The sequence below is a fragment of the Triticum urartu genome, chromosome 7 (genome assembly GCF_003073215.2).
Source record: "Triticum urartu cultivar G1812 chromosome 7, Tu2.1, whole genome shotgun sequence".
NCBI classification, from domain to species: domain Eukaryota; kingdom Viridiplantae; phylum Streptophyta; class Magnoliopsida; order Poales; family Poaceae; genus Triticum; species Triticum urartu.
The window spans coordinates 362,640,333-362,652,681 of record NC_053028.1 but is presented as its reverse complement, the minus strand read 5'-3'; the positions used below and the strand labels follow the sequence as shown (position 1 = coordinate 362,652,681).

At 43.6% G+C, this 12,349-nt stretch overlaps 1 protein-coding gene across 8 annotated transcripts in view; it reads right to left on the bottom strand.

Moving 5' to 3' along the window:
- Positions 1-503: 503 nt before the first annotated feature.
- The window catches only part of LOC125522016 (ribonuclease E/G-like protein, chloroplastic), a 30,061-nt gene continuing 18,215 nt past the window's right edge, over positions 504-12,349 (bottom strand). For all 8 annotated transcript variants that reach the window (XM_048687075.1, XM_048687076.1, XM_048687077.1 and 5 more), the window contains 7 exons: positions 10,353-10,477; positions 7,621-7,768; positions 6,076-6,148; positions 4,964-5,076; positions 1,636-1,755; positions 1,156-1,311; positions 504-1,056 (listed from right to left, as the gene is read on the bottom strand). In XM_048687075.1, coding sequence (XP_048543032.1) covers positions 880-1,056; positions 1,156-1,311; positions 1,636-1,755; positions 4,964-5,076; positions 6,076-6,148; positions 7,621-7,768; positions 10,353-10,477 — 912 coding nt within the window. In that variant the 3' untranslated portion in view covers positions 504-879. The remainder of the gene's footprint in view (positions 1,057-1,155; positions 1,312-1,635; positions 1,756-4,963; positions 5,077-6,075; positions 6,149-7,620; positions 7,769-10,352; positions 10,478-12,349) is intronic.

The window sequence follows — 12,349 nt, the reverse complement described above, 5'->3', positions numbered from 1 at the left end:
GTAGCTTGTGTTTATACTGAACTCTGTTTATGTTTATATTGAACTCTGTTTCTGTTTATACTGGCAAATTAGATGCAGAGCATTAGAGTGTTGATTTGTGCTGATTTCCACACAAATTTCCAGGTCTTCAGCGGCAAAGGGAGAGGGGCATCAACAGAGGATTGTGAGGAGCGGAGCAGCAACAGAGGATCAATTCGAGATGGATGCACGGGCGGGGACGGACATGGGGCTCTCGATCGGAGCGGAGGAAGGCGGCCGGCGAGAGAGCTGTGGCCGACGGGACGGGACCTGGGGCTCTCGATTGGAGCGGAGGAAGGCGGGCGGCGAGGGAGCTGTGACCGGCAGGGACGGACGCCGGAGCTGCGGTGGAGGATGTGGGAGCTGGGGACGGCAGAGGGCGGAGCCTGGCGGAGGAGAGGAGCGGAGGAAGAGGACGATCCCAGCGACAATTTTTTTTTTCAAATTGAGGGTAGTTTGGTACTTTCCTCCCTTTTCACCTGGTCGGAAAGAATGCCCCAGCGACAAATATTACGGAACAGAGGGAGTATCATTTAATGTTTTAACAATGATTGAATAAATAAACAAAAAATCTGACTAGGGCGATACAACAACTACGTAACTATGCTCTGCCCCCACAGCTTTCACACAATCTAATTTCATTGCGTCCTACGATCTTCCCACATTTCACGTTAAACTTCACTGAGTGGCAACTACAAAATCAAGGACAGTAGTTGTCCAAACTTTAGCCAAGCAAACATGAATATCCGCTGTTGGGATCACCGTTGGAACACAGCAAAGCCCTCGGAAAATCACCCCTTGTCAATCTGGGATTCAGTTCAGCTCTTTGAAAAAAAAGTTCGTCTCATCTTTGCAAGATATTCACTTGGCTCGCTTTGCACGGCTCATCCATTTCTTTATAGGAAAAACAGACAGTCTCGGTCTTCCTGCTTCCCTTGGAGGTGGTGACTCTGGTGATAATTCCTTCTGCTCATCCGTGTCCTTCTGATCAGAATATGGTAGCAATTCAAATGCACCCCGTGTAAAACCTCGAGCAATCTGGATTGTTTTCATTAGCAAATGAGTTCGCTTACGTTTATCATTATTGAAGATTCATGGAGGGTGTAAATGGATAAAGAAACGCATGACATGTTATACCTTCAACAAAACCCAAACTTTGAGGGAGCTACTAAGGATCCCTAATTTAGTCCTTTTGCCTGACGTCAAGTACGTGCACATCTCATGGTCCACCCTAAGCAAAAATCTTGGCCACAATTTTGGTTTTTCTGGATCTGGATTATGACCAGAGACGGCCTGTTCATTGGAAAAGATTTAAGACAAACATTCCTTGTCAATAACTGTGACTAAAACACTGAGTACATCATGACCTGAAGTTCTATGTCTGGAATTTTGGCTATATAAGGAGATCATATGTGCATCCAGAAGAAAAAGGTTTATCATAATGCCAAATTATCTAAACAAACATGCGATTTCAATTCCATGGGTCATCAGTATTGTATCAAATTATCTCTAGAAAATTAGCTACATCCAGTGTGAGCATTCATTTCGATAGCGTAACACAAACTAAAGCCATAAACTGAGGACGGACAACAAACAAGCATTGTCTGTAGGACTTACCAGGCGTCGACAGATTTCACGTTCTATCTTAGAAAAGGACGTATCAAGAGCTTCAACACGACCAATACCATGGCAACATGGACAAGGCTCGCTGATCATGAAAGTAACACTTGGTCGAACCTGCATACCAACCAGGCATATCAACATTACTGGCAACATGATAATTTAAAGGAGGGGTGTCGGGATGACTCAAAAGTAATAAACAAATAACAGTAGTAAGTACTCCCTCCGTCCCAAAATTCTTGTCTTAGATTTGTCTAAATACAGATATTTAGACAAATCTAAGACAAGAATTTTGGGACGGAGGGAGTATGTTGCTACACGAACATAATTTCACCATTAAAATAAAAAACAAGAACATTCAGAAACTACTGATGACTAAGCAGTTACAACCTTATTTTCAAAGAGAAAAGACAGTTGATGTTAGCTGTAATCTTTATGTTGTATTTACTTGGCTATTATTAGTGTAGGTCCGCTCGAGCTTTCTTAGTATGTACTCCCTCTGTCCCAAAAAATATGCACGCAGGCAGCTAGTAGTCAATTTGCTTTCTGCATGTACTAGCAGCTGCTAGAGTTGCATGGTCGATTTAGCATTAGCAATCGACTTGCCCATTATCTATAGACCCCAGGGCAGCAATACAAGCAACAGCTTCAGAAAAACACTATCCTGTGTTCAGCCCCAGCTTCCCTCTGCCTCTCTATCTCAGCCTGAGTTCTAACATTCAATATGAAAGCAAGGTGCTGATCCAAGACCATGTTAGCTTCAGTGGGTGGCCGCATCGGTCGCAGCACACAGCAGCATGTCTATAGTCGTCGTTCGCCTTCCACGCAGCCAAGCCGCAGGGGGCGCCATGACAGACCAGAGGTTGCCATCCAGCGCGGGGTGAAGGAAGTCAACGGCGCGGTGTTCCTGCAGCTGACTCAGGAGGAACTATGAGGATTGGAGCCTCCTCATGAGGGTGAAGCTGGAGGGCCATGATCTGTGGGAAGCCATCGAATTCGGCGACACGACCACCAGGAAAATCGCATGGCGCTTGAGGCCATGGGTGTCTTCCGCACCGAGAACGGTGGCGAATTCACCTTGCTGGAGTTTGCACGCCATTGTTAGCTTCCGCGGGGACCGGACTATCCTGGTCAAGCTGGTAGTTGGTGACTTAGTTCTCAATGTTATCAGCGTGTATGCCCCGCAAGTAGGCCACAATGAGAACACCAAGAGGGAGTTCTTGGAAGGCCTGGAGGACATGGTGAGGAGTGTACCGATTGGCGAGAAGCTCTTCATAAGAGGAGACCTCAATGGCCTCGTGGGTACATCTAACACAGGTTTTGAAGGGGTGCATGGGGGCTTTGGCTATGGCATCAGGAATCAAGAAGGAGAAGATGTCTTAAGCTTTGCTCTAGCCTACGACATGATCGTAGCTAACACCCTCTTTAAAATGAGATAATCACATCTGGTGACTTTTAGTAGTGGCCAACACTCTAGCCAGATTAATTTCGTCCTCTCGAGAAGAGAAGATAGGCGTGCGTGCCTAGATTGTAAGGTGATACCTGGAGAGAGTGTTGTCCCTCAGCATAAGCTGGTGGCTGCTGACTTCCGCTTTCAGATTCGTGTCCAGTGGGATAAGTGTGCCAAAGTTGCTAGAACGAAGTGGTGGAAGCTCAAGGGGGAGGTAGCTCAGGCGTTCAAGGATAGGGTCATTAAGGAGGGCCCTGGGAGGAAGGAGGGGATGCAGACAATGTGTGGATGAAGATGGCGACTTGCATCCGTAAGGTGGCCTCGAAGGAGTTTGGAGTGTCCAGGGGAAGGAGAAGCGAAGCTAAGGATACCTGGTGGTGGAATGATGATGTCCAGAAGGCGATTAAAGAGAAGAAAGATTGTTTCAGACGCCTATACCTGGATAGCAGTGCAGACAACATAGAGAAGTACAAGATGATGAAGAAGGCTGCAAAGCGAGCTGTCAGTGAAGCAAGGGGTCGGGCGTATGAGGACCTCTACCAATGGTTAGGCACAAAGGAAGGCGAAAGGGACATCTATAAGATGGCCAAGATCCGAGAGAGGAAGACGAGGGATGTTGGCCAAGTCAAATGCATCAAAGACGGAGCAGACCAACTCCTGGTGAAGGACGAGGGGATTAAGCATAGATGGTGGGAGTACTTCGACAAGCTGTTCAATGGGGAGAATGAGAGTTCTACCATTGAACTGGACGACTCTTTTGATGAGACCAGCATGCGTTTTGTGCGGCGAATCCAAGAGTCTGAGGTCAAGGAGGCTTTAAAAAGGATGAAATGAGGCAAGGCGACGGGCCCTGATTGTATCCCCATTGAGGTGTGGGAAGGCCTCGGGGACACAGCGATAGTATGGCTAACCAAGCTTTTCAACCACATTTTTCGAGCAAACAAGATGCCAGAAGGATGGAGACGGAGTATATTAGTACCAATCTTCAAGAACAAGGGGATGTTCAGAGTTGTACTAATTACCATGGAATTAAGCTGATGAGCCATACAATGAAGCTATGGGAGAGTCATTGAGCACTGCTTAAGAATGACAAGCGTGACCAAAAATCAGTTTGGTTTCATGCCTGGGAGGTCGACCATGGAAGCCATTTTCTTGGTACGACAACTTATGGAGAGATACAGGGAGCAAAATAAGGCCTGAGTTCTAACAGTTGATGCAGTCAAACTTCTGATTTTGACAGTATTCAGATGCTGACATACAGTGTTTTCTGCCAGAATCCCCATATACTGGAAATTCAGTATAAACCATGACCGTGGGAGAGAACAGAGAAACCTTGAGATGAGAAGAAAACGTTTGTACGTACACTGACAACATGAACTTCTGAATCACACTTCCATCTTCACAAATTTCAATATAGAGAGTATTCTCATTAAAACGATGTCATTTTTAGTCAGAGTTTGCACCCTAGCAAGCATAGGTCAGGCAAATCGTGGATCAGAACGATGGGTGATTAATCAGTTCAGGATACCTCACCTAATTATGTCTTAAATTTTATAAGGAAAATGGACAATAAATGTGGCAATAGTGATTTCTCAATATTTTTGTTTATTTAGCCTTCTTTGGATACCCTTGGGTTTCATCAACTTACTATTGCTCAATACGTACTATATAATCAGATAAATATGTGTTCATGTTATTGTGAACCTCTTGGATAACTGTCAGCATGCTGGCAAAGTGATTCAAGCAATTACGAGTTTGCCACTGATAACTCCAAGTAACAACCAACAAGATTTATTGCGCTCTTATGAAAATTGAAGTTTCCAGTATACAAGAACATAGTGTCAGCATGCTGGCAAAGTGTCAGTAGCACATTACCCTTTTTCTAGTTATTTCCATCAAACCTAGCTTTGACAATTCTGAAACACCAACGGTTGAGCGGTCCTTTTCTACTGCTTTCTTCATTTCATCATAGATTAATCTTTTGTTTGCTGAGGGAAAATGCTAGATTAGATCAAGGATAAAAAAAAGGAGCAGCAAAATACGCATAATCTTATGGACATCATTAAGTGCAAGAAACATTGATTAAATAACCAGGAAGGAATTTGTCTCAACCATCAGAAGAAAAATGGGAATGCCATAACAGATTGGTCACGATGTCAACTAACAATTTAACCAACTCTGCAGGATGCCCAAATGGTAGTACAAGTAAAAGCGGTGTTCTCTATTACCTGTAGTGGCCTTAATTCAGAGCATAAGCAAAGCTCTTAAAATTCCATGAAGATTCAGTTTTGAACAGAATGCACTTTTTAAATTACAAATCGTGAATTTCCTGTCAGAAGAGAAATGATGGCACACACAAAAATCTAGCCAAACAATTCCTAACTTTTGCAAAGTATCCAGATCAGATGCCAAATATTCTTATAGAGATACTGAGCAAAATTTAATCATTTTTTTGTTGAAAATCCAACCAAATTTACCAGCATCCAGATACATATAACAACTTAACAGGTAAAGAAGAAGAATTTGTAGGACAAACACCACACTGAATCTTACTGGCAGGAGTAATGATATGCAAGTGTTTGACTACAAAATGTAATATACTGTTCACTAATAAAAGAATGCCATTAAATGAAATCTTATACTTGATTTTTTACAAAACAATCTAGCAGTTTAACATCAATAAGCAGCATCATTTGCTAGGTAATTTTACCCTAGCATGTGAAAACATGAGAAGGTACAGGTCACAGAATGATATTCAATGAGACTGCATTCTAGTAAATTCTAAAACATCAGGCTGCACAAATGATACTAGTATACGATATAAAATTGTACAAGATAGTCAAGTATCAACGGGTTGGCAGAAAAAATAAATAAATAAAGCAAAACATAAATGCAAGTTTAGTGAGAATATGTAAAACAAATGCACAATCCTGGATATGCATTTACATGACATTATTACTTCTACGAGAGTCGAAACTATATCTTACAATCGTCCGTCATGTCGATAAAATCAACAACAATGATGCCACCAATATCCCTCAAGCGCAGCTCACGAGCAATCTGTGTTGAAGAAATTTCAAGATTAGCAATCAAGTCCAGTACTTTAATAATCTTCCATACTTCAAATATACAATCAACCTATGCAAGCCAGATTTATTATCTTGCTCCATAGCGTGTGTATGGTTGCTGGTTACACAAAACACAAGTACCAGTTGCAGGTATGGTATCATTGTGCAAAGCAATTTTCTAATAGGGATATCAATGCATCAAGTATAATTTGAGTAATAAATGGTACTCCCGTTCCAAAATAGTGTTTACTAGATTTTTCAAAGGCATACTTTTAAACTTTGACCAAGTTTATAGGAAAAAATTATCAGCGTCTAGAATTCCAAATCAATACCATTATTTTAATCATGGTTATATTTCATATGGTATATATCCAGTATAGTAGATATAGATAATTTTCTCGGTGAACTTGGTCTAAGTTTCTGAAATTTAACTTCTGAGAAAACCAATGTGCACTATATTATGAACGCAGGAGTACAGAATATCCTGATGAAGGCTGATTGTCCCAGCTAAAAAAAAGAGAAATATGCACTATTTAATCTTAAAAAGCAGAAGGTTATGAAGTAAAATGTGTGCCATCAGACAGTGAATTTTTTATTTAGTACTTGAAATGAAATAAGTAACAATTCCTTTGTGAACCATACACAGATATCACTTCTCAAAATACAATCACCTAAATGACAGTAAGTCAACAACACTCATAAAATGATAAAATCCAAATATTATGCTATTATTTGATGTTACATTCTACCAGAAGGGATGCATTTATTTTTGAATGTGCAATAGCTACGTGTGTGTGAGCAGCCCACTCATTAGGTCATCCTGCCTTGGGATTAGATAACCAACATATAAAAGAACTAATGAAAATTTGTGATATGAGCATGTGATACACTGATGCTAATATATAGCTAACAATATGAAATTAATAGAATAGCCAAACAGAACCAACAGCCCGGACAAACTGACATACTACCGCTATTCAAAACATAAGGCACATAAGTATACATGTGATCAACTTTTTAAAACTTTGACCACTAATGTTGTTGTATTTGTCTTGCAAAATATTTGCATGTCATATATCATTTTACTAAAAAAATTAAGCATATTATAAAGTAAAAATCGTACTCAAGATCATGCATTGGAGACTGAAAAGTCAAACACCCCTTATATATAAACAGGGGAGTAGCAGCTCTAGCACATACACCAACTGCATCCCTTAAGTGCTACTGCAAAGTCGATAGTTTCATCATAAATATGTTCACTCATAACAAGAAGCAAGAGCAATATTTTCATAGCAAACCTGTGCCATGCAAGACAAAGTGCAATGAATTGCATCTGTAGCAATTAATAAAGCAATGAAAGTGAATCACGACAGAAGGATAAGTTCATGACACAGATAGATTCTGAGAGACAATTTGGAAGCAAATATACTGTTTTCCTGCAAAGCAAAAGCATAAAGCACATACTTGCTTTGCAGCTTCAAGATTGACATCTAAAATAGCCTTCTCCTGCGACGTCCCTTGACCAAACATACTGTGGCCACCATTCACATCAATGGAAACTAGAGCTTCAGTCTGTTCTATAATTAATGAACCCCCATTCTGTAGCACAACCCTGCAACAAAGGAAACACTATCATATAATAAGGCAGAAATTTATAAGCATCTCTAATATCAATCGGCGTGGCTCCTTCACCAGCTCAAGTTGCCGCGGGAGCTGCTAAAGCTTGACCTAACCAAAGCGTTTGACTCGATCTCCTGAACATTCGTCCTCAAGGTTCTTTGTCGCTATGGTTTTGGCAAGAAATTCTGCGGTTGGCTGTGCATATTGTGCTCCTACGCCAATACTAGGGTCCTGATCAACGGCATGCCCAGCGCACCGATTTGGCACCGGAAGGGCATGTGCAAGGGGACCCGCTTTCCCCGCAAATCTTCATACTGTCCGTCGACACCCTCTGCCGCTTGGTTCAGCCTACCCTGGACTTTGGCTTCTTTACCCTCATAGGCAAATCCTGGCTAAATCCCTGCACGCTGACGACGTCATTGTCCTCTGCCATCCTTTCAGGCAAGAGTTGTGGTACAGACATGCGAAAAGCTGGTGACTCAATAAGTGGTGGCTGTTGCAGGCGAACTGAATACTCGCTGGTCTCCAATCGCTTGGCGTCCAGCTGTGTACTAGTATGCGATTGTGGATGGCGTCGTGACGAGCGGTGGAGGCAACGGTAGGCCTCCTAAACTCCCTGCAGCGAGACGTGGTACACCAATCGATCAGATCTATCACATTGACCATTGGCACAGCCCGGGGCAAAACAAACACATGGGCAGGCCACAATGTTACATGGGCTGGGCTTCTTTACTTTGGTGCATTAGCTTGATGTGTTTATTACCTAACATCCCGTCATTATCAGAAGGACACTAGTGTTTGAACCCCTGAAAACCAGCCGCTGAATGAAGACATGGACGAAATATACAAGATGACACCTCATAATTCCGTCGATAATCATCCATAGATGTTGTGCCACCTAACTTCTGGGCAGTTTTTAGTCTGTATAAGTGGAGGAAGCCGACTTATGGTGGATTTCGTCGCCTCTGGCTCCCAAGGATGGCCGAATTTCCCCTTCGTCCCTCCATAAATACCGCCCTAGGACATTGCTGCAACTTCGTGTAAACTGATGTGTCCAACGACCGCCGGTGAACCGCTTTTCAGAACCCCAACTCATATTCGCAATACTCACATTGCTGTTCATAGCTTGGTCAATAACAACTCTGGAGTTGGTTTAGCGATTGCATGGCACAGCGTCAACACACATTGTAGTCGGATCGTCAAAGTCAACTCCTATAAAATCAAAGGAGTACCTCTAATCGGAAGATCAGGACACCCAAGTGCCTATCATTGGCAATGGGCAGTCTTCTTGCCAGTTTTGGTCTGACCGCAGGCTTGGCAGTAGCGCGGTGGCAAAATTATCAACTGACATCCTCGCCAAGATCCCTAACCGTCGAGGTGAAATTCGCACCGTGGCCCAGGGGCTTCTCAATGGTGCCTGGATTGACAACATCCTGATTGAGCTTTCCTTGTTGGGGCTCTGAGAGTTTGTGACGCTCTGGCGAGCCTACCAACCCTTCGATGAGCCTGAATGCCTCGTCTGGAGGTGGACTAAGTCTGGTGTCTACTCTGCCAGACCAGGCTATAGGGCAACCTTCCATGGGTCTGTCGCTGTTGTGCCTGGAAACATACTTTGAAGACATGGGCTCCTCGTAAAGTCAATTTTTGGCTGGCCGGTCTGATCGTTGTTGGAATGTGCAGCGCCCTTGCCCACAAAGCGCTGCCACATAATCCTGCTTGCCTGCTCTGCGTCCAAACTTTGGAGACCATGCAGCATCTCCTGGTCCACTACCTGTTCGCCAGGGATATTTGGCATGAGGTCATGCCTTGGTTCCGTACCTCCTCCAGGGGGCCTGATCCTGGCGAGACCCTCATCGACTAGTGGCTGGAAACCAAGCAGAGAACCTCCAAGGAGCGGCGAAAAGGCCTCGCTAGTACTGTACTCCTAACATCTTGGATGATCTGGAAGCACAGGGATGCCTGCACCTTCGGCAACGCACAACCGAACGATCGCACCCTTCTCAGTGATATCCTTCTTGAAGGTTGTGCCTGGGTCAGAGCCAGAGCCGCCGGGCTGGCTGCTTGCTGGCCAGAGGGTTGGGACAGTTCACTCATTCCCGAGGGAACCTCCTTTTTCTGCCATTTTTCCTTCTTTTTTTTCCTTGGCTCCCTTGGGTGCCAATGTCAATTCGGTCATGGGCCAATTGACTTGTTTGGCCCATGATGGATCAGCTATTACAAAACCAACTTCTAAGTTAACTTAACTCTTTGAGCTAGTTCTACGCAGAAATACCTACGACACCAAGCCACTGTAGTTGTTGCACTCTGCTCTTTGGATTGGCTTTTATTAAATTAATTTATTCTTAGTTAGGAAGTGATAAAAGCTATGGTAGCAGCAATGCAGAGATAACATCCACACTACTCCACAAAAGCAGCTCCTTGGTCCAGACGTACTGAAGCTACTTATCAAACTCAAATACACAATTACAGATGCAATTTTGCTCTCCAGTAGAATGGCTCGCAGATACTACACACAGGAAGCAAAAACATTAGCAGCTGTAAAACGAACATCAGTAATGCAGGAAGAGATATCATACCTTTTGCAGAGAATATTGTCGATCTCCTTTTCGATCTTATATTCATCGAATATGGGAGTTCTTTTCTCGTAGAGGTCGACTCGATTGCAGAGCTCAGGTGCAACCTCTTGGAGATAGCCCGTAACCTAGAAACGAAAGAAGAAAAGCTTTTTTTTACATCAAGAGGTCTGGAAAATGTGATTTTCTACTAAGAATGGACAATATCCCTCAATGTAAGGTAGGGCACACAATACATGTTTTGCTTTTATATCCATAAGAAACACTAATATGCTGACAGTAAAATGTAAATTGTACATTTTCACTTTAAGGTTGTTTTAAGGTACACTAATATGCTAACAGTACAACTATCCATATTTAATTATTATGCTTTGTAGGACAGTGGAGGCACACCTGTGGTCGAACCCATAGATTGTTCTGGCGACCCACTCCTTTGCTGCCTGGAGCTCTACCTCAACTAGGTCAGCCATAACTTGTATTCCCATGAGGCCATAGGCCAGTATATATACATGTACAGGTGTAGGATATGCAGAAAACCCCTTATACAATGGGGTAAATGCAAAAGGCTACATGGCTATATAAATAGTACTCTAACACCCACCCTCAAACTCATGGTGGATAAACAACACCGAGTTTGAAGAGATAGAAACCATGCTGCACCCTAGTCTGGGCCTTCGTAAAGAAATCCGCCAACTGTAACTCGGAAGGCACATACTAAAGAGCAATAACCTGATCCTGCACACCAACGCACACATAGAAAGCATCAACACCAATATGCTTGGTGAGCTCATGCTTCATAGGATCGTGCACGATGCTAATAGCGCATGTACTGTCAAACAATAGCAGGGTAGGTGTAGTGACAGAAACACCAAACTCCTAAAGTAACCACTGTAACCAAGTCACCTCTGCCTTCAAAAGAGCCATAGCTCGCAACTCAGCCTCTGCACTTGAATGGGAAACTGCAGTCTGTTTCTTCGTCTTCCAGGCAAATGAGAGAACCACCAAGAAAAACAAAGTAAGCAGAAAGTGAACCGCGGTCTGAGGGATCACTAGCCCACGTAGCATCCGAATAAGCCTGAAGCTGCAAGGAACTAGAGCAAGGAAAGAACAGACGGTGAGAGATCGTGCCCCGAAGATACCGGAGAACACGACGGAGATGACTATAGTGAACCGAAGTGGGAGCAGAGACAAACTGACTCAGAATATGGACTGGATAAGAGATATCTGGACAAGTGACAGCTAGATAGACAAGACTACCAACAAGATGATGATAACGTGTTGGATCAAACAAGGGGACACCGTCAATATCACGGAGGTGGACATTGAGCTCCATGGGAGTCAACAATGCGCTCATTTGTAAGAGCAACACAAGCAAGATCCTGGATATACTTTTCCTGGGAAATAAAAAGGCCATCGGTGGTAGAAGAGACTTCGATTCCAAGAAAGTAGCAAGGAGGGCCAAGATCAGACATAAGAAACTGCTCACTAAGACGGGCCTTCACAAAGGCAATATACTCGGGGTCGTCGCCAGTGATGATCATGTCATCAACATAGAGAAGAAGAAGAGTTCGACCATGAGCAGAAAGGTGGACAAACAGCGCTGGATCATGAGCACTCGCTGAAAAACCAGGGGCTGTCACCACAGAGGCAAAACACTCAAACCAGGCGTGAGGAGCTTGCTTAAGGCCAGAAAGAGAGAGCGATGAAGACGGCAGACCATGCCATCAGGAATAGAATACCCAGGTGGTGGCTGCATGTAAACCTCCTCACGCAGCTCACCATTAAGAAAGGCATTCTTAACATCAAGCTGAGACACAGACCAGTGCCGAACAAAGGCCACGGCAAGAAGTGTACAAATAGTGGTCATCTAGGCCACAGGAGCAAAAGTCTCATCATAATCACGACCGTGTTCCTGTTGAAAACCACGAGCCACAAGACTAGCTTTGTAGTGCTCAAGAGAACCATCGGAACGAGTCTCAACCTTGTAGACCCACTTACAA